The sequence below is a fragment of the Bombina bombina genome, chromosome 1 (assembly GCF_027579735.1).
Source record: "Bombina bombina isolate aBomBom1 chromosome 1, aBomBom1.pri, whole genome shotgun sequence".
NCBI classification, from domain to species: domain Eukaryota; kingdom Metazoa; phylum Chordata; class Amphibia; order Anura; family Bombinatoridae; genus Bombina; species Bombina bombina.
This window is the reverse complement of record NC_069499.1, coordinates 248,652,019-248,677,264: the sequence shown is the minus strand read 5'-3', so window position 1 is coordinate 248,677,264 and position 25,246 is coordinate 248,652,019. Positions and strand designations below refer to the sequence as shown.

Here is a 25,246-nt window from a genome sequence, read left to right as displayed (position 1 = left end):
TGAGTTGAAATTGCATTACCATAAGGGTTAGATTACAATTTTATCTCCCATTGTTACATGTGTGACTGTATACAAATGACATACCATGTTTAATTGATATAAAAGGTTGGGGTCTCTGCTCATGACTGTAATTTTAAGTGTGTACTTACAGAGGAGAACATGGTCTCTAATTATTCTTTTACTTTATAGATATTCACTAATAATTAAAATTTCCGGAGACATATCAAATTTGAAACACACATGTATTGAAGCAATGATTTTCATTAATGAGTACGCTCTAAACTTAGGGAGTATAGTTAAAACACTATGGGCTAGATTACAAGTGGCAATTACGAAAACTCCGCTAGAGTTAAGCTTTTTACACTAGTCAGGTTGCGCTCGTATTACAAGTTAAAAAAAACAACTTATTTTGCGCTACCTGTAACCCAAATCGCACTTAAAGTTAAAATTTTAAAATCGCAATTGTGTTTTTGCATTCCCCCATAGAAGTCAATAGAGAAAAAAAAGTTGAAAAATGACACCCACTCTCTTGTGCAAACACCATGACATATTCGCAATAGCGCTAACGCAACATGAAAATATAAATATTTAAATATTTTCAATGTTCTTTAACATGTTTTTTTGTAATATGTGCATATATCCGACATGAAAAATATGTATCCATATATAAAGTATTTATATGTGTATATATGTCTGTAAATAAATAAATACACATAATAATACATTAATACATATGTATACATATATAGACATTTTCTTTTTTTTAAGTGCTTTGTACAACTTTTTAATTTTGGAAAACAGTTAAAGGGATAGTCTAGTCAAAATTAATCTTTCATGATTCAGATAGCACATGCAATTTTAAGCAACGTTCTAATTTACTCCTATAATTATTTCTTCATTCTCTTGGTATCTTTATTTAAAAAAGCAAGAATGTAAGCTTAGGAGCTGGCCCATTTTTGGTTCAGCACCTGGGTACAGCTTGGTGATTAATGTCTAAATGTAGCCACCAATCAGCAAGCGCTACCCAGGTGCTGAACCAAAAATGGGCCGGCTCCTAAGGTTACATTCTTATTTTTTCAAATAAAGATACCAAGAGAACAAAGAAAACCACAGCTTTGAGATTGCGGTAAGGATTGCGCTAGCGATATCGCTTTTTCGCTCTACTTGTAATATCAGTGCAATTAAAAATGCTCGCGAAAAGACAATATCGCTTGCGCAAAACTGTTTGCGCCTCACTTGTAATCTAGCCCTATGTAGAATTGATTATATTGTGACAAAATAAAAAAATAACCATTTGCTGTGTTTTCCAATTAAAGGGACAATGTACTCATACAAGCAGAGTTTGATGTATTTAAAAATGCTGCAGGAACACCCTTTTACATGGGCTGGGATCTTTCTCTCACCCCTCACTGCAAGACTGATTTACTCTACTTCCTCTTGTATACAGATTTCCTATAGACAATACCACAGTATTAAAATGTCCCTTATAGGTTATGATAACAGGCAAAAATAGATATTTAAATGACAAAATAAAGGTAAAGTAGCTATTCAAATACAATTTAATATAACAGGTCAAATGAATCATTAGCAAAAAATTAAAGAGAAGACAAATAGACAGTACAATGTAGTAACATCCCACCCTGTAACTCCTGCCCCTGTAGGTAACACAGAACGCTATTCTGACCTGGCCAGCAGATTCCCTCAAAGTCTTGTCCTGTTTGTTTTTTCACAAAGTATCCTTTCTCTTTGGCCTCAGTGTACAGGGTATAGCTTGGATCAACTTTAATGTGAGGATCTGAGATGGCAACAAGCTGAAATTAAAAGAAACTGATTTATAGTTGACATTTATAGTTGACAAGTCCTAGCACTGAAGATCGAGCAGTACTATTTCAAGCAATATATGTACAATGTTAATGTGTTCAGAAACATAGATTTTGATGGCAAATAAGAACCAGAAGCCAAAAAAAGTCTGCACAAATTTCTTATAAAGTGTAAGGCTAATTAGTTTGTGGGCTAGCCTTAAACCTTATGTTTATCCAAGGCATTCTTGAAATCCCACACAGATTTTGTATTTTCCAATGGAAGTTTATTCCATAAATCAACTACCTTTTCTGTGCATACACAAATTATCTTAACTTTACTACTTAATCTTGAGAGTTTGACCCCTTGTTCTGGCGTTGCTCTATTTGTGTAAAATACTTACAGCCTCAGCTTTAAGCCACAAGGGGGTCAATTTTGTGCTCTTGTGCAACGCCACTTCCTGCCCACGAACAGCCAATCACACGTGGGCAGGAGCTGTCAATCTCCCCAGTCGGAAGAGACCGGGGAGATTGAAATTCGCCACCTAAGATGATCGCTGCTTGTTAAATACGGATTGCATGTTCTCTTGTGAGAAGTTGAACCTGCAGTCGTAGGGGTGCGAAGCCTTTGATAAATCGACCCCTTAATATACTTGAAAGTTTCTATTATATCAACTCTCTCCATTCTCTCCTGTAAGCTATACATATTTAAAGGGACAGTAAAGTCAAAATTAAACTTTCATGATTCAGATACAATTCCCTTTTATCTTCCCATTTGCTTTGTTCTGTTGGTATTCCTTGTTGAAAGCTAAACCTAGGTAGGCTCATATGCTGATTTTTAAGCCCTAGAAGGCTGTCTCTTATCTCAGGAAATTTTATTAGCTTTAACAGCTATAAGGTGCTAGTGCATGTGTGCTATATAGATAACATTGTGCTCACTCCAGTGGAGTTATGCATGAGTTAACACTGATTGGCTGAAATGCAAGTTTGTAAAAAGCATTGAATACCGGGCAGATACAAGGTAATTACAGAGGTGAAAAGTGTATTACTATAACAGTGTTGGTTATGCAAAACTGGGCAATGGGTAAAAAATGGATTATCTATCTTTTTAAATAATACAAATTTTCAAGTAGACTCTCTCTTTAAGTCATTAAGCCTTTCGTTGTAAGTTTTATTTTTAAGTACCATTTTAGTAGCCCTCCTTTTAACTGATTTCAATTTATTTACATCCTTCAGGAGCTATGGCACACAATACTCTAGATGAGGCTTAACTAGAGATCTATAAAGTGGCTTAAGAACCTTACTTATTCCTGCTGCTAATACATTACATCTACCTATACAACCACATTATACTTGCCTTTCTTTGTTTACTAAATTACAAATAATCTAAAATAATAATTCCCCAAATCCGGTTACTATTTTGTAACAGAAAAGTGTCATTAAAGGATCATTAAAGTGATGGTAAACTTTACATGCTTCAAAATCAGGTCCGGAATCTAAGCTATATTTTAGGTGGACTTTAATTGATCACTAATAATGAAGATGCGCTGTAACTTACTTTTAAATCTAGCCGTGCATTTCTAATACCCTGTGCTCCGGCTACACACTTCAAAACTCATATTTTTTTTAGCTAGAGCGTCGATTAGACAATGGGGTAGATTTATCATAGTGCGAGTGGACATGATATGAAGTAGCGCATCATGTCCGCTGCACATCGATAAATGTCGACAGCATACACTGTCGGCATTTATCATTGCACCAGCAGTTCTTGTGAACTGCTGGTGCAATGCTTCCCCCTGAAGATTCCGCTAGCAGGGGGTGTCAATCAACCCGATCGGGTTGATTTCTGTCTGTGGCCTCAGAGCAGGCGGACAAGTTATGGAGCTGCTTCATAACTTCTGTTTCCGGTGGAAACAGGGGCATCAAGCTCCATACGGAGCTTGATAAATCGGCCCCAATAGTTCAAACCGTTAGCTCACAAAAAATATGAGTTTCAAAGTGGGCGGCCGGAGCACGGGGTATTAGATGGCACGGAGAGATAAAAAAGTAAGTTACAGCGCATCCTTATTAGAAGTGATCAATTAAAGTCCATATAAAATATTGCTTAGATTTCGGACCTGATTTTAAAACATGTAGAGTTTACCATCACTTTAAATACAGATACAAAACTCTTTATCCAAACTGATTGGGGCCAGAAAAGGTTTGAATTTAGGAATAGTTTGGATTTCAGAATATTTGCATCCATAAAAACAAATAATTTATGCTTACCTGATAAATTTATTTCCGTATACGGTGAGTCCACGGAATCATCAATTACTATCGGGAATATCACTACGGGCCAGCAGGAGCAAAGCTGTTAGGTATCACTTCCTTTCCCACAACCCCCAGTCATTCGACCAAAGGTAAATGGAGAAAAAGTAAATAACACAAGGTGTAGAGGTGCCTGAGGTTAAATTTAAAAATAACTGTCTTAAAATAAAGGGCGGGCCGTGGACTCACTGCATCTGGAAAGGAAGAAATATATCAGGTAAGCATAAATTTTGTTTTCTTTCCTAAGATATGGTGAGTCCACGGAATCATCAATTACTGTTGGGAACCAATACCCAAGCAAGAGGACACTGATGATTAGGGAGGGACAAGACAGATAACCTAAACAGAAGGCACCACCGCTTGAAGAACCTTTCTCCCAAAAGAACCTCAGCTGAGGCAAAAGTATCAACTTTGTAAAATTTGGACAGGGTATGCAGAGAAGACCAAAAACTTCACCTTCTCCTTGCACCGCAGGCAAAAAGAATGACTGGGGGTTGTGGGAAGGGAAGTGATACTTAACAGTTTTGCTGTGGTGCTCTTTGCCTCCTCCTGCTGACCAGGAGTGATATTCCCAACAGTAATTGATGATTCCGTGGACTTACCGTATCTTAGGAAAGAAATGGGACAGCTTGGAGATGGGAAAAGACCAAGTGTAAACAACAATATTATATTTGTTTTAGGCAATATTTACATATCACATTACAGCTTATACATGCAACCTAAAGAGTTGGAATTGTTATTAAAACAACGTTAAACTTATTGGATTTTTCATCTTGATACACTTGAACCTAAGGGGATGAACAGGTAAATAATTGTGTCTGTTTTTTTAACTAATAATATTAATTCAGCTAAGATAACTATGTTCATCTTATTTATACTCATTAAGGTGTTAATTGCGAGTATTTCCTCTTATTATGAGATTATACAATGTTATAATGTTAAAAGGTTTTATCGATACTGTGGGTTCTCTTTTTATGCTTCAAATGTATATTTGTTTCTAACCTTTGTTATCCACTAGATGTCACTATTCTTTGTTTAAATTGCATTCACTCCACTAAGAGTTAAAGCAAGTAAGCCACTATAAAGGGGACTGAGGTTATGACATTTTTATCACATGATTAAGGGGTGTTTTCCCAAAACGTGTTTTTTGGATCCCCGCTCATGTAACCAAAAAAGGGATTCTCAATTTGACTGGAGACTACCCTTTGATAAAGCCTCAGAGCGAAACAAGTCAGGAGAAGTAGGGAAGTAGTAGTCTCTCTCGTATTCTTTTTTTAACTTGCTGCAGTAACATATCATGTGACCTTATTTAGCTTAACTTACATTATTGTTGTAATAATAAGATTTTGGCAGACAAATGGTGTCGCCGTAACTTAAATACATAAATCTTGGCTGTGGTTACTTTTTACTTAGGAAATCAGTATGTTATTTGTCTTTATACTTAGCAGAACCATCTTACTATTATAATATGATTTTGGCAGACAAATGGTGTCACCGTAACTTTGGGAAATAGATCTTTAGTGTGGGTACATTCAGCTCGAACAACCGGTACGCTAATGTGAAGCTACTTTAGGGAGTATACCACTCAACCTATTCTACTACATTTGAACCCCGTGGTCCACTATATACTATTATGGAGTAATGTTTAATCAGCCACTAAATCGTGGTATAGAGACACGGTAGTTCTACAGTATAACTGTTTCATTATATTACGGTGTTATGCTCCGCCCATTGAGGCTCAGAGTATATATTACTGACTCCCTTTTCACATCTGCTCATTCCTATTAGTAAAATAGTATTTGATAACTGACATAACCATAGGAAGCCAGTTTATGCAGTATAGCCGATATAATTATTAACTAACGAATTGTGCCACTTGGGCAATCAGTTATAGTACCATTTTAATACTGCTTCTGGTAAGAGCTTGGTTAGCGTTCCACCCTTAATTGAGTACTCAATCCAAAAATATGAAAACTGCTGTCAGACTAAATAATACAAAAATCTATTTTCCCTAGTCCAGTGCTGTGCATAAGCACACAGTAAGATCAGCTGCACTGAGTGTTTGCTGTGTGTCTCCTCGTGTTTATAGTAATTTAACTCGCTGCAGCATAGCTCCTCCCCTGCATCTCTCCAGAGTGTGATTAGGATAACTAAGGAAATGTTGCTGCTGGCTATTAGGACAGTGGATCTAATGTAGTTTTGTGTCACTTCAGTTCCATGTATCTTTAAGTACTCAGCTGAACCCTGCAATAGTGTAATATATAGGGAAGTGATAATATATAAGACCTGGACAGTTAAAAATAATTGATTAGGAGATGGTTTATGTTTCATTATAACGTTACTGCAATAGTGCATGAATGCTACTATTTTTATAATATTTTGGAAGAATTAATGACTGTTAATAGTAAATGTTTTGTAAATATATGTGCACATATATTATTTGTTTAAATTAGACCCTTTAATACATTTTGATTAGTGATGCAGACTATTTCCTTTTTACTGGTACAAGTTCTGAAGTAAAGGACTTCTTTTCAATCTTTAACATTTTTAAGTCTGTTTTTGCATATTATTTTACTTCATGTGATACAGCCTCCTATGAAGTCTCTTACTGCGATGCCACTGAATATGAAATTTTTTTATGGTTGGCAAATGTCTGTATTTGCAATACTGTTCTGTCTAGGAAGCTTTACCTCTAATTAAAATGGTATACATAAATATTGTTTGTATTGCTGTGCTTGTTTACCTATTTAGATGGTATTTCATTTCCATCTAATTCCCTCACCTTCCGCTTCTTCTCCCGCAGTTTCTCTTGCATCTGAATAGGATTTGGAAATCTTTTCTCATCCCAGGTGAAGTACCTTTTCTCCTCTGTGTGTTCGATGTCTAACCAGATGACGTCATAGGGGATCCCATGCTCATCAAAGCCAGAGTCCACAGCTTCCACATCTTCCTCATCCTCATAGTTCCAACGGCACTGATGATATCCCAAAGAGAACTTTGGAGGAAATGCCTGGGTACCTGCAAAAAATCTTATTTTTTTACTTGCAGTTTCCAAGGAAAAGTAAAGTGATCGAAAATGTGTTACTTTAAAAAAAATATATAAATAAAGAGTTACATTTTATTCAAATTCACCTGAGCATATGGTTGGCAACACAGTAGACTTGGGCATATAACTGGCATAAATAGGGCTAGAGGGATTATACTTTAAAATCAGTAAGTCCCATTCTCAGTATCATGATTCATTTGCACCAATGTCCCCTCTAATTTTTTGGAGCAGTGTGCGCAAAAAAAATTCACCAGTGCAATATTTGTCCAAGTGACTAAAATGTGTGCGCAAATCTGTAGTCAAAATGTAAAATTATTGTAAAAGTAGAAACAGACACAAAAAAATACATTCTCTCTCACACACAGAGATATACACAGATACACTCTCTTTCACACAAACATGAACACACAAATACAAACTCTCTCACACAGATACACATACTTTTGCACACACAGATACACACTCTCTCATGCACACAAACAGATATACACTCCCACACACACAAAGATACACACTGTCTCTCTCACACACATAAAATCACAGATATACACTCTCTCGCACACACAGAAACACAAATTCTCACACACAGCTACACACACTCTCTCCCTTGCTCACACACATATACACATACTCGCCCCCTTCCTTACACACAGATACACACTCTTTCACACACACTTTCTTTCTCTCTCTCTCTCGCACACACACAGATACACATTCTCTCTTTCCCACACACACAGGTACACACACACACTGATACACTCTCTCTCTCACACAGATAAAATCTCTGTTACACACACAGATACACACTCTCTCACATGCAGAGATTCACACTCACTCACTCTCCCTTCCTCGCTCACACACACACATACACTTTCTTTCTCACACACAGATACATACTCTCTCTGTCACACACAGATGCAGTAAATTCTCAGAACCCAGCATTAGACTTAAAGGGACAGTCAAGTCCAAAAAAAACTTTTATGTTTCAAATAGGGCATGTAATTTTAAACAACTTTCCAATTTATTTTTATCACCAATTTTGCTTTGGTCTCTTGGTATTCTTAGTTGAAAGCTAAACCTAGGAGGTTCATATGCTAATTTCTTAGACCTTGAAGGCCGCCTCTAATCTAAATGCATTTTGATAGTTTTTCACCACTAGAGGGCATTAGTTCACGTGTTTCATATAGATAACTTTGAGCTCATGCACGTGAATTTACCATGGAGACAGCTCTGATTGGCTAAAATGCAAGTCTCTCAAAAGAACTGAAATAAGGGGGCAGTCTGCTGAGGCTTAGATACAAGGTAATTACAGAGGTAAAATGTGTATAATTATAACAGTGTTGGTTATGCAAAACTGGGGAATTGGTAATTAAGGTAATATCTATCTTTTAAAACAACAAAAATTCTGGTGTTGACTGTCCCTTTAAACGTTTCATGGAGCTCCAAGACAGGATGAGTAGATATAGGTTAAGGCTTGGTGAAAACAGCCTTAGGAGTGCAGGCTCAAATATGTTAAAATCAGAACATGTGGGAGAAACTGAGGCAGTTCTAGAACATGGGGTAATTGTCAGGTGTGAGCTGTGATCAGTTCCTCACTTTTCCACTTGAAGAAAAAAGCACTTGGTACCTGCACAAGACTCACTCCCTTTGCTTCATGCCTCACAGATGGAATACAATTGACTCTAAAAAAGGGCTTAAGTGAAACACTGCTAAAGTGGCTTGCACCTCATTAAATGCAATATACTACAGCACCTTTTTGCTTCCAGCAGTTAACATGGTATGTCTGTGTAATGCACTTTTTATGTGGTCTCTATACTTAGCTTGTTGTTTGTGTTGCTTGTATGCAGCTATCATGTTTCTGCACCATAGAACATCTTCTAGCCTTAAAATCTGCTTAGAGATTTGACCTCTTAGCTAGGACTTTGATATATAATATAAAATATTTAATGATGTGAAGAAAATGCAATATACTTATATATTTTTGTCCCATTTCCTTTAGTTTAACTCTGAAAATTGTGGGTTATTCCATTACGAGAAATGTAAGTGCAGACTGCAGACTTTGGAAGCCTAACCATTTGGGGTGCTAAAATAAAATACTGCAAAACAAATTACATTTTTATAACAAAATGACATTGGCTATCCATGTCTACTCTAGTAACAAATAGGTCTTCCAAATAAAGCAACCAATGGTGGTGAAAGTTTCAACACTCAACTGGTATATTAATCTATTGCAAGTGTACAGAAAAGTCTAATTACAAGGTGTTTTATGTTCCTTTTTAAATATTATTACACATCAGAATACTAGATACCTGTCAGTTGTGCATACTGTTTAAACACATCCTGCGGTGCAGGGCCCATCAACAAGAAAATGTCCACTATCCCGCTCTCTGACATCCACCTAACATCTGTACGTCTCATAAACCTCTGCTTCTGAAAATTTAGTATGAAAGAGGAAACAGCAAGCTTAGAAAGAAAAGCCAGTGAGATATAATCTAAGCAACACCAAATCAAACATTTCACAAAGCCAAATAACATTTTTTTATATAGTATTCAGTCACATATAATATGAACATACACTATATGGACACAATTTTGACCTTACTTGATAAGGAAAAGTGTAACAGTTTGGTGAAAGTGCGCAAGCAGCAACAGGGGATTGATATATAACTAATAAAAAAAGACAAATGCTATCTAAAATCAAATAATATTTAAAAAAATCAATATATCAATTTGTAGATAAAATATATAAACATTTATTGTAATAAACACAGAATGTTCAATGTTACAAATATATGACCGGTCATAAACAATTTGATTTAAAAACCTTCTTGATAAAATCTATAAAGTTGGCAAAACATGTTATTAATATTTATTTTCTTGAAGATGCAATGATATTACACCTAATAATGAACTTAAGAAGCATAAATATGACTAAAATGAAAGAAATATTAGCGGTGCACCACTCTTTGATTTATAAAATACTAATAAGATTTGTCACCATTCCACGTTAAATGAAAAAATATTGATTTAATGTGCGTGATCTATTGCGCAAATATCCAAAAAGTCACAATGTTGGGTAAAGTCGTTGGTATATAAGTTAGATCGTATCTAAATAACTTGTCCCATATAGTGGTTAGTAGTTCTTCTGGTATGTGTTCCTGCGTACTTTTCGGTTAATACAGGGTAGCCTGTTTAGCAAGCTGTGATAGCTTGTAGGTGGGTCGTGTGTTTCACTCGCACTATCGGCTACTTTACTTCTATGTGCCTGCCTGTCTGTTTGTGGGTATGTCTCGTCCACTCACCGTCTGGCACAGGTAGCGTTGCAGCCCCACAGATAGTCGGTGACGTCACACGCCCGTCCGTCCTCCTCAGAAAGTAGATCCGTCCGGGTAGGAAAACTTCAACTCTGCGCAGAGCGTATTTGATGTTGTAGAAGGGAAAAGAAGTGCCAATGCAATCCTTTGCAACCCTTGGTCCCTTTAGGTGTGTTATGTTAGACAAAGTTAAGTATATGTCCGTGATGCAACCATCAACGCTTTTCACCACTTGTCGTGGCTTTCTCAAGATGGTTTTAATGGACTTAGTATTGTCTATATAAATCTGTTGGTAGTCCCTGATTGGTTTAGCAATTAAACCTCTTTATCAATAGTTTGCTTTGTTAAGGTGGAATTGGTGAGTTCTTATTAAGGTGGAAGGTACAGTATATGGCTATTTGGTGACCATCCGTATTAGGGTTAATAAAATTTATATTCTACAATTCTAAAAACAGCTGGAATATAAAGATTCCATACTTATGTATGATAGATTAAAAATGAATGTTTACATAGAGTATATCGGATGTTATTTTAAATGTGCTAGATACCATTCTTTAAAGAAACCAACTCTAAAATCTAAATAAAAATATAAATATATTATATATTATGTATAGACATTTGGATTTTTCTATATAATGAAATATTCAACATAAATCCGATAGGTGATTTATTATGTGATTCACTGCTATATGTATCTATAGCTATATGGATTTTTTAATGAGTAATATGCACCAAATGGTATAGAATCTACACCTATATGTACTAAATTAATAAATATAAGTGGAACTGATTGGTCAGTTGTTACGGATAATAACTGATTATATGATATATGGAAGGACCTAGTGGTATATATTCCTTTATTAAATACCAACTAGAATGTTATAAACAATATGAGGTATTCCTCTAAATATATAAAAAATATTAAAGACAATATCTAGTAAATGGTATCAAGGATCAAAAATTAGACAACTATGAATTTGTTGTTAAATCGATATTGACCTTTAAATCATATTTGATTAGATCTCAATAATAGATATAGATCTTAAATCAAATATTGGACATATAAAAATCTAAAATATATTATATATAGTATAAAATATTGTCTAGTCTAAAATGAAGGGCATCAAAATAATAATGCACATCTCAAATATTGGGGTATTTGTAAAATCAGGAAACCCTGGCGGGGGGGAGATTATGAGCGCCTACTCTTACGGAAAGAAGCTGAACTCATATATGAGTTACAAACGTTATACCCCAAGGGCTTGAATTCCGAATTGGACCTCAACCCCTTTATTTTAGACTAGACAATATTTTATACTATATATAATATATTTTAGATTTTTACATGTCCAATATTTGATTTAAGATCTATATCTATTATTGAGATCTAATCAAATATGATTTAAAGATCAATATCAATTTAACAACAAATTCATAGTTGTCTAATTTTTGATTACCTCATATTGTTTATAACATTCTAGTTGGTATTTAATAAAGGAATATATACCAGTAGGTCCTTCCAGATATCATATAATCAGTAATTATCCGTAACAACTGACCAATCAGTTCCACTTATATTTATTAATTTAGTACATATAGGTGTAGATTCTATACCATTTAGTGCATATTACTCATAAAAAAATTTTTTTGTCATTACGAAAATCAGATACATATAGCAGTGAATCACATAATAAATCACCTATCGGATTTATGTTGAATATTTCATTTTATAGAAAAATCCAAATGTCTATACATAATGTATAATATATTTATATTTTTATTTAGATTTTAGAGTTGGTTTCTTTAAAGAATGGTATCTAGCACATTTAAAATAACATCCGATATACTCTATGTAAACATTAGTTTTTGATCTATCATACATAAGTATGGAATCTTTATATTCCAGCTGTTTTTAGAATTGTAGAATATACATTTTATTAACCCTAATACGGATGGTCACCAAATAGCCATATACCTTCCACAATACTAAGTCCATTAAAACCATCTTGAGAAAGCCACGACAAGTGGTGAAACGCATTGATGGTTGCATCACGGACATATACTTAACTTTGTCTAACATAACACACCTAAAGGGACCAAGGATTGCAAAGGATTGCATTGGCACTTATTTTCCTTTCTACAACATCAAATACGCTCTGCGCAGAGTTGAGGTTTTCCTACCCGGATGGATTTACTTTCTGAGGAGGACGGACGGGCGTGTGACATCACCGACTATCTGTGGGGCTACAACGCTACCTGTGCCAGACGGTGAGTGGACGAGACATACCCACAAACAGACAGGCAGGCACTTAGAGGTAAAGAAGCCGATAGTGCGAGTGAAACACACAACCCACCTACAAGCTATCACATCTTGCTAAACAGGCTACCCTGTATTAACCGAAAAGTACGCAGGAACACATACCAGAAGAACTACTAAACACTATATGGGACAAGTTATTTAGATACGATCTAACTTATATACCAACAACTTTACCCAACAGTGTGACTTTTTGGATATTTGTGCAATAGATCAAGCACATTAAATCGATATTTTTTCATTTAACGTGGAATGGTGACAAATCTTATTAGTATTTTATAAATCAAAGAGTGGTGCACCGCTAATATTTCTGTCATTTTAGTCATATTTATGCTTCTTAAGTTCATTATTAGGTGTAATATCATTGCATCTTCAAGAAAATAAATATTAATAACATGTTTTGCCAACTTTATAGATTTTATCAAGAAGGTTTTTAAATCAAATTGTTTATGACCGGTCATAGATTTGTAACATTGAACATTCTGTGTTTATAACAATAAATGTTTATATATTTTATCTACAAATTGATATATTGATTTTTTTAAATATAATTTGATTTTAGATAGCATTTGTCTTTTTTATTAGTTATATATCAATCCCCTGTTGCTGCTTGCGCACTTTCACCAAACTGTTACACTTTTCCTTTTCCATTTTCTATCTGTTTTTGGGAGCAGATAGGTGTTTGTGCAAGGGGTATTTTGCGCACCAATAAGAATCTATTACTCCTGACCTTACTTGATAGACTGGTGTAAATTTTGAGCAGGACAATTAACTCTGCATTAGCATATTTTATGTTTGACCATTAGCTGTAATTCTAAGTATTAAAAAAATAAAATAATTAAATATATATATATATATTTAAAGATCTCTTCTCTCCATTAATTCTACTAACCTGCACATCTTCTTTGGTTTTGACTTCAACAAGTGTCTCAGAGGCATTGAGCCAGAAGATTCCACATGTCTGAGAAGCTTTGTGAGCCAAGAGCAATGGTACAGACCCATATATACCCATCTTATCATGTATACTGTAGCCAAACACATCCAAGTTGTATAGCCGGTAAGCCTCATCATCCCTGAAAGTAAGAGCAAGCTAAAATCACAAACACAAAGACAGTTCTAGACGTTCATTCAACAATGTTGTATGAAGAAAAATCAAGTGTAGTACTCTGTCTGAAAGAGTAGATAAAATACAAATATATTTTATAATAAACAATACCATGAAAGTGATATTGTAAAAGGACAATTTAATGGTAAAATAAAATACTCTAATCCCCTTGCAAGTGTTAATAAGTTATATGTTAACCCCTGCAAAGGGGATTCTCTTACTTGTCAACTCGAGTATCTACTGTTTTTTTTCTTCTGCTTTTAAAACTTAATCAAATGAAAGAAATGGAATTAAGCATCTCACTTGGTATCAGAAAGGTTGTGTGAGTCAGCATGTTCTGGTAACCCGTAAACATGTTCAAATCCATACAATGAAAAATCCAGCCCCACAGAGGTTGGCCCTGTGCAGATATAAGAAACAAAAGAGGCTGTTATCCTAAAATGTGTTAAATTATTTGGAAAACTGTTTAGGAATGACTGACATTCTTATAATATTATTATTTTTTTAATTATTCTATATAACTCAATGCAAATTCTTAAAATATATTAAATGTTCTATATTTTACAATATATTAATTAAAACAAAATATATTAATTATATTAACTACAAAAAGGCCAAAAACCTACATAAACACACAGGCTATGAAACACAACATTCTTCCAGGAAAAACAAGACAAGAAGCAAGCACTTCACCAATTATGCAGATAAAAAATAAGAGAAGAGGCACCAAATAGTGTGTATGGTATGGGTAAAAGGCAGCACACCCCAATATACAGCTTCTACTTACAGGATACTAAGCACTTGATAAGTGCCACAAATGCCTTCTGAACAATTAGCAGCTGTCCAGCAAGCTGATCCAGGCACTTGATAACTTGATGTGGCACTTATCAAGTGCCTGACATATTGTGAGTATATCACCTTGTCGTTCATATAGCTTCCAGACCCACTGATATACACTATTGTGGTGCCCTTGTTTTTTATCTCTCACTTATACAGCTCCAATCCGGAGGGACCGACTGCCTGGATCAGCTTGCTGGACAGCTGCTAATTGTTCAGAAGGCATTTGTGGCACTTATCAAGTGCTTAGTATCCTGTAAGTAGAAGCTGTATATTGGGGTGTGCTGCCTTTTACCCATACAATACACACTATTTGGCGCCTCTTCTCTTATTTTTTATCTGCAGATCGTGTGTTTGGCCAATCAAACATTTGGAAGGAGTTTTGCTGCCTGGGGACCTCTATACATCCTTACACTAGTGTGGACTTTCTGAATATGACTAATTTTGCATTGATGGTTTGCAATCTTCAGCTTTAGCACTGTGGACACTGTTTTATTTTATGAATTTGTACTTCATTGCACAAATTTATTTTATCACTTCACATTAACATTTTTATTTATCTCTTTATAGTTTAGGATTTTTGATATATGTGGGGGAACAGTTTGATATATTCTACACCTCATTTTAGGCGCATCTGACGTTATTTTATTATACTTCACCAATTATAACTGTGAGAACTCTGCATGTTGCATATAGAGATACGTTAATGACTAGTCTATGATTTTGAAAGGCGCCTTATTATATCACAACAACATGTGGATTAACTGGCAGCATTATGCAGCTCCCAGTACTGCAAAAAACTTCCATGGTTCAATAACAAATAAAAAATTTGTGGAAAGTGGTTTGATGAGGAGTTAAAAACAGTAGTGAGCCACACTGTAACTCTCAGATCTAAGGTTGGATAACTCTGCTTTAAAACTAAGCATCATTGTTTCAACATTTTCCCTTTAATAAGTCACAGCACAGTCAATAAACCACTTTTTTTATATACATTAGCTGTCAAAAGAACAGATAAGGGGCAGTCTGCAGAGGCTTAGATACAAGATAATCACAGAGGTAAAAAGTGTATTATTATAAAGTTATGCAAAACTGGGGAATGGGTAATAATGGAATTAAACAATAAAACATTTGGAGTAGACTGTCACTTTAATCTCGCCAAGTGCTCATCTTTTCTTTTGTTTTCTCACAAAATGGAGCATATTACGGTTTACTTGGCTGAACTGCTTACACCTCTACTTGACTCCCTTTTTTACTGGTGTCGTTTTACAAAAGATATTTTGTATAACTTTTGTTTTTATTCTATGGCTAGTTTAAAGGGACAATTAAGTCTAAAAAAAACTTTCATGTTTCAAATAGGGCATGTCATTTTAAACAACTTTTCCATTTACTTTTATCACCAATTTTGCTTTGTTCTCTTTGTATTCTTAGTTGAAAGAAGGAAGGCTCATATGATAATTTCTAAGCCCTTGAAGGCCACCTCTTATCACGTTTTATTATTTGCTTTTCACAACAGGGGAGAGCTAGTTCATGTGAGTCATATAGATAACATTGTGATCATGCCCGTGGCTTGTGGCAGACACTGCACTAATTGGCTAAAATGCAAGTCAATAGATTATAAATAAAATGTCATGTGATGAGGGGGCTGTCAGAAGATGCTTAGATACAAGTTAATCACAGAGGTAAAAAGTATAGTAATATAATGGTGTTGGTTATGCAAAACTGGGGAATGGGTAATAAAGGGATTATCTATCTTTTTAAACAACAACAATTCTGGTGCTGACTGTCCCTTTAATCTTAATGTTATCTAGTAATCTATGGAGCGGCAAATCCTGGCCCCAGTTATAGTAGAGTAACAGTACAGGACTTTCTAGGGTAATAAAAAAAAAATTTCTGTTAAAACATCTTTATGTACGAACATATATGCATATAAAATATAAACCATGTTTGCTTTTTGGCACCTAATCTGATTTATTCTGACTGATTCTCTGGTTTAGTGCAACATACCCTCTTTGTTTATTTCCTTTCGCCTAGATTTAGAGTTCTGCAGTAGCCATCAAAACCAGCGTTAAGGGCTCCTAACGCTGCTTTTTACCGCCCGCTGGTATTTAGAGTCAGTCAGGAAAGGGTCTAACGCTCACTTTCCAGCCGCGACTTTTCCATACCGCAGATCCCCTTACGCCAATTGCGTATCCTATCTTTTCAATGGGATCTTCCTAACGCCGGAATTTAGAGTCTTGGCTGAAGTGAGCGTTAGAACTCTAACGACAAAACTCCAGCCGCAGAAAAAAAGTCAGGAGTTAAGAGCTTTCTGGGCTAACGCCGGTTCATAAAGCTCTTAACTACTGTGCTCTAAAGTACACAAACACCCATAAACTACCTATGCACCCCTAAACTGAGGCCCCCCCCACATTGCCGCCACTCTAATAATTTTTTTAACCCCTAATCTGCCGACTGCACACCGCCGTAAGCTACATTATCCCTATGAACCCCTAATCTGCTGCCCCTAACATCGCCGACACCTAAATAATATTTATTAACCCCTAATCTGCCCCCCCCCCCCCAACGTCGCCGCTACCTTACCTACAATTATTAACCCCTAATCTGCCGACTGGACCTCGCCGCCACTATAATAAAGGTATTAACCCCTAAAGCTAAGTCTAACCCTAACCCTAACACCCCCCTAAATTAAATATAATTTAAATCTAACAAAATAAATTATTTCTTATTAAATAAATGAATCCTATTTAAAGCTAAATACTTACCTGTAAAATAAACCCTAATATAGCTACAATATAACGAATAATTATATTGTAGCTATTTTAGCATTTATATTTATTTTACAGGCAACTTTGTATTTATTTTAACTAGGTACAATAGCTATTAAATAGTTATTTACTATTTAATAGCTACCTAGTTAAAATAATTACAAAATTACCTGTAAAATAAATCCTAACCTAAGTTACAATTAAACCTAACACTACACTATCAATAAATTAATTAACTAAACTACCTACAATTACCTACAATTAAATCAACTAAACTAAATTACAAAAACAAACAAACACTAAATTACAAAAAATAAAAAAAGATTACACCTACTCTAAGCCCCCTAAAAAAATAACAAAGCCCCCCAAAATAAAAAAATGCCCTACGCTATTCTAAAATAAAAAGTTAACAGCTCTATTACCTTACCAGCCCTTAAAAGGGCTTTTTGCGGGGCATGCCCCAAAGAAATCAGCTCTTTTGCCTGTAAAAAAAAGCATACAATACCCCCCCCAACATTACAACCCACCACCCACATACCCCTAATCTAACCCACCCAAACCCCCCTTAAAAAACCTAACACTAAGCCCCTGAAGATCTCCCTACCTTGTATTCACCCAGCCGGGTATCACCGATCCGTCCAGAAGAGGGTCCGAAGTCTTCATCCTATCCAACAAGAAGAGGTCCTCCAGAGGGTCCAAAGTCTTCATCTTATCTGACAAGAAGAGGTCCTCCAGAGGGTCCAAAGTCTTCATCCAGGCGGCATCTTCTATCTTTTTCCATCCGGAGCAGAGCGGGTCCATCTTGAAGCAGCCGATGCGGAGCCATCCTTCCTCACCGACAGACTAACGACGAATGAAGGTTCCTTTAAATGACGTCATCCAATATGGCGTCCCTCGAATTCCGATTGGCTGATAGGAATCGGAATTAAGGTAGGAAAAATCTGGATTGGCTGATTCAATCAGCCAATCAGATTCAAGTTCAATCCGATTGGCTGATCCAATCAGCCAATCAGATTGAGCTCGCATTCTATTGGCTGTTCCGATCAGCCAATGGAATGCAAGCTCAATTTGATTGGCTGATCCAATCAGCCAATTGGATTGAACTTGAATCTTATTGGCTGATTCAATCAGCCAATCAGATTTTTCCTACCTTAATTCCGATTGGCTGATAGAATCCTATCAGCCAATCGGAATTCGAGGGACGCCATATTGGATGAAGTCATTTAAAGGAACCTTCATTCGTCGTTAGTCCGTCAGTGAGGAAGGATGGCTCCGCGTCGGCTGCTTCAAGATGGACCCGCTCCGCTCCGGATGGAAGAAGATAGAAGATGCCGCCTGGATGAAGACTTTGGACCCTCTGGAGGACCTCTTCTTGCCGGATAGTATGAAGACTTCAGACCCTCTGGAGGACCTCTTCTTGCCGGATAGGATGAAGACTTCGGATCCTCTTCTGGACGGATCGGTGATACCCGGCTGGGTGAATACAAGGTAGGGAGATCTTCAGGGGCTTAGTGCTAGGTTTTTTAAGGGGGGTTTGGGTGGGTTAGATTAGGGGTATGTGGGTGGTGGGTTGTAATGATGGGGGGGTATTGTATGCTTTTTTTTACAGGCAAAAGAGCCGATTTCTTTGGGGCATGCCCCGCAAAAAGCCCTTTTAAGGAATGGTAAGGTAATAGAGCTGTTAACTTTTTATTTTAGAATAGGGTAGGGCATTTTTTTATTTTGGGGGGCTTTGTTATTTTTTTAGGGGGCTTAGAGTAGGTGTAATTAGTTTAAAATTCTTGTAATCTTTTTTTATTTTTGTAATTTAGTGGGTTTTTTTGTAATTTAGTTTAGTTGATTTGATTGTAGGTAATTGTAGGTAGTTTATTTAATTAATTTATTGATTGTAGTGTTAGGTTTAATTGTAACTTAGGTTAGGATTTATTTTACAGGTAATTTTGTAATTATTTTAACTAGGTAGCTATTAAATAGTAAATAACTATTTAATAGCTATTGTACCTAGTTAAAATAAATACAAAGTTGCCTGTAAAATAAATATAAATGCTAAAATAGCTACAATATAATTATTCGTTATATTGTAGCTATATTAGGATTTATTTTACAGGTAAGTATTTAGCTTTAAATAGGATTAATTTATTTAATAAGATTTAATTTATTTCGTTAGATTTAAATTATATTTAATTTAGGGGGTGTTAGGGTTAGACTTTAGGGGTTAATACATTTATTATAGTAGCGGCGAGGTCCGGTCGGCAGATTAGGGGTTAATACTTGAAGTTAGGTGTCAAAGATGTTAGGGAGGGCAGATTAGGGGTTAATAAAATTTATTATAGGGGTTGCGAGACGGGAGTGCGGCGGTTTAGGAGTTAATAAATTTATTATAGTGGCGGCGAGGTCCGGTCGGCAGATTAGAGTTTAATAAGTGTAGGTAGGTAGCGGCGACGTTGGGGGGGCAGATTAGGGGTTAATAAATATAATATAGGGGTCGGCGGTGTTAGGGGCAGCAGATTAGGGGTTCATAGGGATAATGTAGGTTGCGGCGGTGTCCGGAGTGACAGATTAGGGGTTAAAAATAATATGCAGGGGTCAGCGATAGCGGGGGCGGCAGATTAGGGGTTAATAAGTGTAAGGTTAGGGGTGTTTAGACTCGGGGTACATGTTAGGGTGTTAGGTGCAGACTTAGGAAGTGTTTCCCCATAGGAAACAATGGGGCTGCGTTAGGAGCTGAACGCTGCTTTTTTGCAGGTGTTAGGAAACAATGGGGCAGTTTGAGCTGAAAAAAAACCTATGGGGGAATCATGCACGAGCACGTTTTTCAAGCTGGCCGCTACCGTAAGCAACGCTGGTATTTAGAGTTGAAGTGGCGGAAAATATGCCTGAACGCTCCCTTTTTGGAGCCTAACGCAGCCCTTCAGAGAACTCTAAGTACCAGCGTTATTTAAAAGGTGCGGGGGGAAAAAAACACGCATAGCTAACGCACCCCTTTGGCCGCAAAACTCTAAATCTAGGTGTATTTTAGTTTTGTTTTGATTTTATATGTTAAAAATGAGGAGATTAGTTAATTATATATGTAGGAAATGAACCCCCACCAGTTTTTTATTGTCTATAGAAAATGATGAGTTATTTCTTTAATGACTCTGAGAGACCCTTTGCTGCCTTCTTACTTGTATCTAAGAAGAGAGCACATAGCATATACATAATCATTGTACCATTAATGATTTTATAAAATCTGATGCCAATAGTATGTTGTTTATAACTCTTCATACTCTGGGCGCGATCCGATATACGGCGCAGGTTTTGGCGCAAGCGTGGAAACCTGCGCTGCCCGTAGTTTCACCTTGCACAGTGAGCTATCACATATATGGCGCCGGCAGTTCCTAAAGTGCCGTAAGTCAGACAAACTAGCGATGTCCAGAAATAAGCGTAAGTACAAATTTCTGGAGTCGCCAGTGACTTACGGCACTTTAGAAACTGCCGCCGCCTAAAAAACCTAAAGTATAAAATATCCCGAAACTGCCTAACACGCCTCCCAAAAATAGCCTGACACGTATACCCCTCTATCCGCATTCCCCCCTCTCACTTCTAACAATAAATGTATTAACCCCTAAACCACCACTCCCGGACCCCACTGCCACCTATATTATATGTATTACCCACTAATCTGATCCCCCTATTTTTAAATAAATCTAAATAATATTAATATTAACTAAATTATTCCTATTTAAAACTAAATACTTATCTATAAAATAAACCCTAAGATAGCTACAATATAATTAATAATTACATTGTAGCTATTTTAGGGTTTATATTTATTTTACAGGTAACTTTGTATTTATTTTAAATACAATTATCTCCCAACTGAAGTTACATAACTGACTATACAAATTACTGCAGCTTTTTTATCAAATGTGGCAACTAGCTAGCTTTTGAATACTGAGCTTACCTGTACAATGCTATTGATGCACAAATAATTTACAATTTATGACATCATCAACATCATCATTAACCTTTTTTTTTTATAGAAGTATATTTTATGGTTTTCACATATATTGTGTTTATGATCATTTATTTACTTATTTACTGTTAGAATTATTAAATAATCATTTCAGGTCAAAATTGAAACGTTCATAAATGCTTTTCAATTTGAAATAGAAAATGCCATTAGCAAAAATGCTTCTAGTGAAAGTTATTACGGTTTTTATGTAGCATACGCACATATCCTGTGAGGGCCTGTGCACCAGTACTCAAGCTCAGAGAGCTGAAGATGGTTAATATTGTGCCTGTGAAGACATAATTTGTGTCATACAAGCCACCACTGACTCTCTGAGAAGATGTGGTGTTTGAAAACTGGTGCATGGGACCTCACAGCATATGTGCGTATGCCACAGTAAAACAGTAATAAATTTAGTAGAAGCACTTTTGCTAATGAAAGTATGTTGCAAAAATGCTTCTATTTTATACTGAGGTGCACCCATGCACATTTAAATTTTAACCTTTTCTATCCCTTTAACATTGGTTTGGAAAGCACAGGACAGACTGGCCAGTGCAACGTAATATTTCTGTAAAATTAATCATTTTGGTGACAGTGTGTATTTGACAAAGGTTAAAAAAATCTTACCATTTGCTTTACTGTCCAAAAGATGATTATTACATTCTTGCCCAAGTTCATCCTGACATTGGAGATAAAAATGGAGGTTAAATTAGGAGATATGGAAGAAATATTATATTTTTTTTGTAAAATAGATGTTCCTGTACTGAGAAATAAATAGTTTTATGATGTTGCCGTACTGAGGAAAAAATGCTTTATAAGCAGTGGGAGATCTGTTTATCGGCATTTCAAAAACCTCCAGCTGCTTAAAAATAAAATACTCCTTTATTGCATTTATTTCACGGGGTCGAAAAGATAGCAAGCCACATTTCTTATTATCTGTTGGAACCTGTGAAATGAAAAAAATAAAGGTCCTTTTTTATTTTTAAGCAGCTGGAGGTTTTTGAATTTGTTGAATGTGGATAGCCTTGGTTAGCCTCCTCCGTTGTATGCATTTACTTAATGCTGTCTCTGATTTCCTACTGTTATTGGTTAGATCTGCTTCTTTACCCAGTTATACTACCTGTTAGCTTTAACTCAAAATGAAAAGCTTTAATTAACACGTTTAAATAGTGCTCTCATATGTAAGATAAAACTTTTCATATTTTCTGTACCTTTAAATTCCTGATATAGTAAAATGGCATCTACCATAGAAAACAGTCTTAAAGGGACAGTCAAGTCCAAAAAAAACTTTCATGTTTCAAATAGGGCATGTAATTTTAAACAACTTTCCAATTTACTTTTATCAACAATTTTGCTTTGTTCTCTTGGTATTCTAGTTGAAAGCAAACCTAGGAAGGCACATATGTTAATTTCTAAGCCCTTGAAGGCCGCCTCTATTTTATTTACTTTTCACAGCAGGGGAGAGCAAGCTCATGTAGGCCATATAGATAGCATTGTGATCACGCTTGTGGCTAGTGGCAGACACTGCACTAATTGGCTAAAATACAAGTCAATAGATAATAACTAAAAGTCATGTGAATAGGGGCGGTCAGAAGATGCTTAGATACAAGTTAGTCACAGAAGTAAAAAGTGTATTAATATAACAGTGTTGGTTTTGCAAAACTGGGGAATGGGTAATAAAGGGATTATCTATCTTTTTAAACTACAACAATTCTGGTGTTGACTGTCCCTTTAAGAGAGATATGCACATTTAATTAAAATGAGACTAATTATTCATAAATACATACAGTGTAACACGCTGCAGGTCTATCTTTGTTTAAAGGGACACTGTACCCAAATTTTTTCTTTCGTGATTCAGATAGAGCATGACATTTTAAGCAACTTTCTAATTTACTCCTATTATCAAATTTTCTTCATTCTCTTGAAATCTTTATTTGAAATGCAAGAATGTAAGTTTAGATGCCGGCCCATTTTTGGTGAACAACCTAAGTTGTTCTTGCTGATTGATGGATAAATTCATCCACCAATCAAAAATTGCTGTCCAGAGTTCTGAACCAAGAAAAAAGCTTAGATGCCTTCTTTTTTATATAAAGATAGCAAGAGAATGAAGAAAAATTGATAATATGAGTAAATTAGAAAGTTGCTTAAAATTGCATGCTCTATCTGAATCACAAAAGAAACATTTTTGGTTCAGTGTCTGTTAGGGGTAAGTAGTATAACATATAGGAGAAATTGCATTTGCAAGTTTATTTGTATATATATGAAGTAGCTGGTTTTATGCTTTCAAAACACAGTTGATTGCAATGGGTTGAATTTTAGATAATAAGAATATCTCATTATGTTATAATTGTCTGTAAAATCAGAGCTCAGTGCGTAGACGGAGCAATAGAAAATTGTCATTTTCTTATTTAAAGGACAAGTGCAATAACACTGTACTAGTAGTTTGCAAAATATATTTTAAGAGACCTTTCTTTGTATATATTTATTTTAAATCTTCCATTTAGATAGCAGATATTTCTTTTTGCAGCATAACTTAATTCTCTCTGTAATGCAAACTGAAGTGATAAGTTGTCTACAATTTTAGTGTAGGGATCCATGAGACTAGCGGACAGAAAAAAAAAACGAGAAAAAACAGAGGAGTGAAAATATTTAAAGGGATACAGGCAAACTGATATAACATCTGAGAATTTAAGGGAATATTTACATAAAAGACGATGAGGTTTACTGTAAGCCTAACACTAGAATATTTCACTGTGTTAGCAGTTTCGATTAAAGATTATTTTTAGTTTGGGTAAAATGTCCCTTTAACTAGCCTGCATACCGCTGTGAGTGCGTTCTTATGCTGCTTATGCTTGTTTAGGCTATTTAATGAACGTCAGTATACATTTTTTATTATAAGGATCATTGGTAATAATTTAAAGGGGAAATTGTATTAGTATTCTTTTGTAGAAAGCTTATTTTTTGTGTTATATGCGGTTGTTATATTTGGCCGGAGAGCTGCAGAATGGTGAATATCAAATTATATACAAAGTTAAATCCAATCATTTTGTTGTGGTTAAACTAATTAGCATTTATCAAGTTTTAGTGTGAATTTTATATTTTTAAGCAGTAAACAGTGTTTCTCCTTTAAGTAAAAATGAACCTTTGAGCTTGCCTCACTATCTTTGAGAGGAATGATAACACTGTGCATGTTTTGCTTTTCTTTAAAAAAAAAAAAAAAAAAAAGTTTCTCTGTTTGGCTTTGTTGCAGAGAGAACGATTTGCACTTTACATTGAAAGCGGCAGTACTGGTGTTCTATGTTATAAATATGATAACTATAAATTGCTCACTACAAAGAAACAAGTATTTATATTATATTCTGTCACAGAATATAGCTTAAAAATGATAATTTTATTTCTGTGGCTGTCAAACTGTATCTCACAGATAGTTCAGAACTCTTTGTTATTTAAAATAACCCCCACTGCGTTCAATAAATAAATGAGATATTATTTAATGACGTGATTTCAGTGACACTTTAAAATATATATAGTTATTTGGTTATTAACTAGTCTACCACTATTATTGCAATGACTTTGATTGCTGCTTAACAGCTAAGCCGTGGTCTATAAGGTGTCTACAAATAAACACCCCTAAAACAAATGATGCACATTTTATCTGATTCTACTGCATTTATATAACTTGCTAATTTATCTGATCACAGTTTTAGTTTTATTTATATGGCTAACGTGTATTTTGTCTCTTGGTGTTGTAATGAGATTTAT

General features: G+C 35.4%; 1 protein-coding gene across 3 annotated transcripts in view; it reads right to left on the bottom strand.

The window, feature by feature from the left end:
* Positions 1-25,246, bottom strand: part of GANC (glucosidase alpha, neutral C) — a 133,928-nt gene that overhangs the window by 75,522 nt on the left and 33,160 nt on the right. For all 3 annotated transcript variants that reach the window (XM_053697920.1, XM_053697921.1, XM_053697922.1), the window contains 6 exons: positions 22,112-22,163; positions 14,195-14,291; positions 13,679-13,859; positions 9,465-9,585; positions 6,892-7,127; positions 1,685-1,811 (listed from right to left, as the gene is read on the bottom strand). In XM_053697920.1, the coding sequence (XP_053553895.1) occupies positions 1,685-1,811; positions 6,892-7,127; positions 9,465-9,585; positions 13,679-13,859; positions 14,195-14,291; positions 22,112-22,163 (814 nt within the window). The remainder of the gene's footprint in view (positions 1-1,684; positions 1,812-6,891; positions 7,128-9,464; positions 9,586-13,678; positions 13,860-14,194; positions 14,292-22,111; positions 22,164-25,246) is intronic.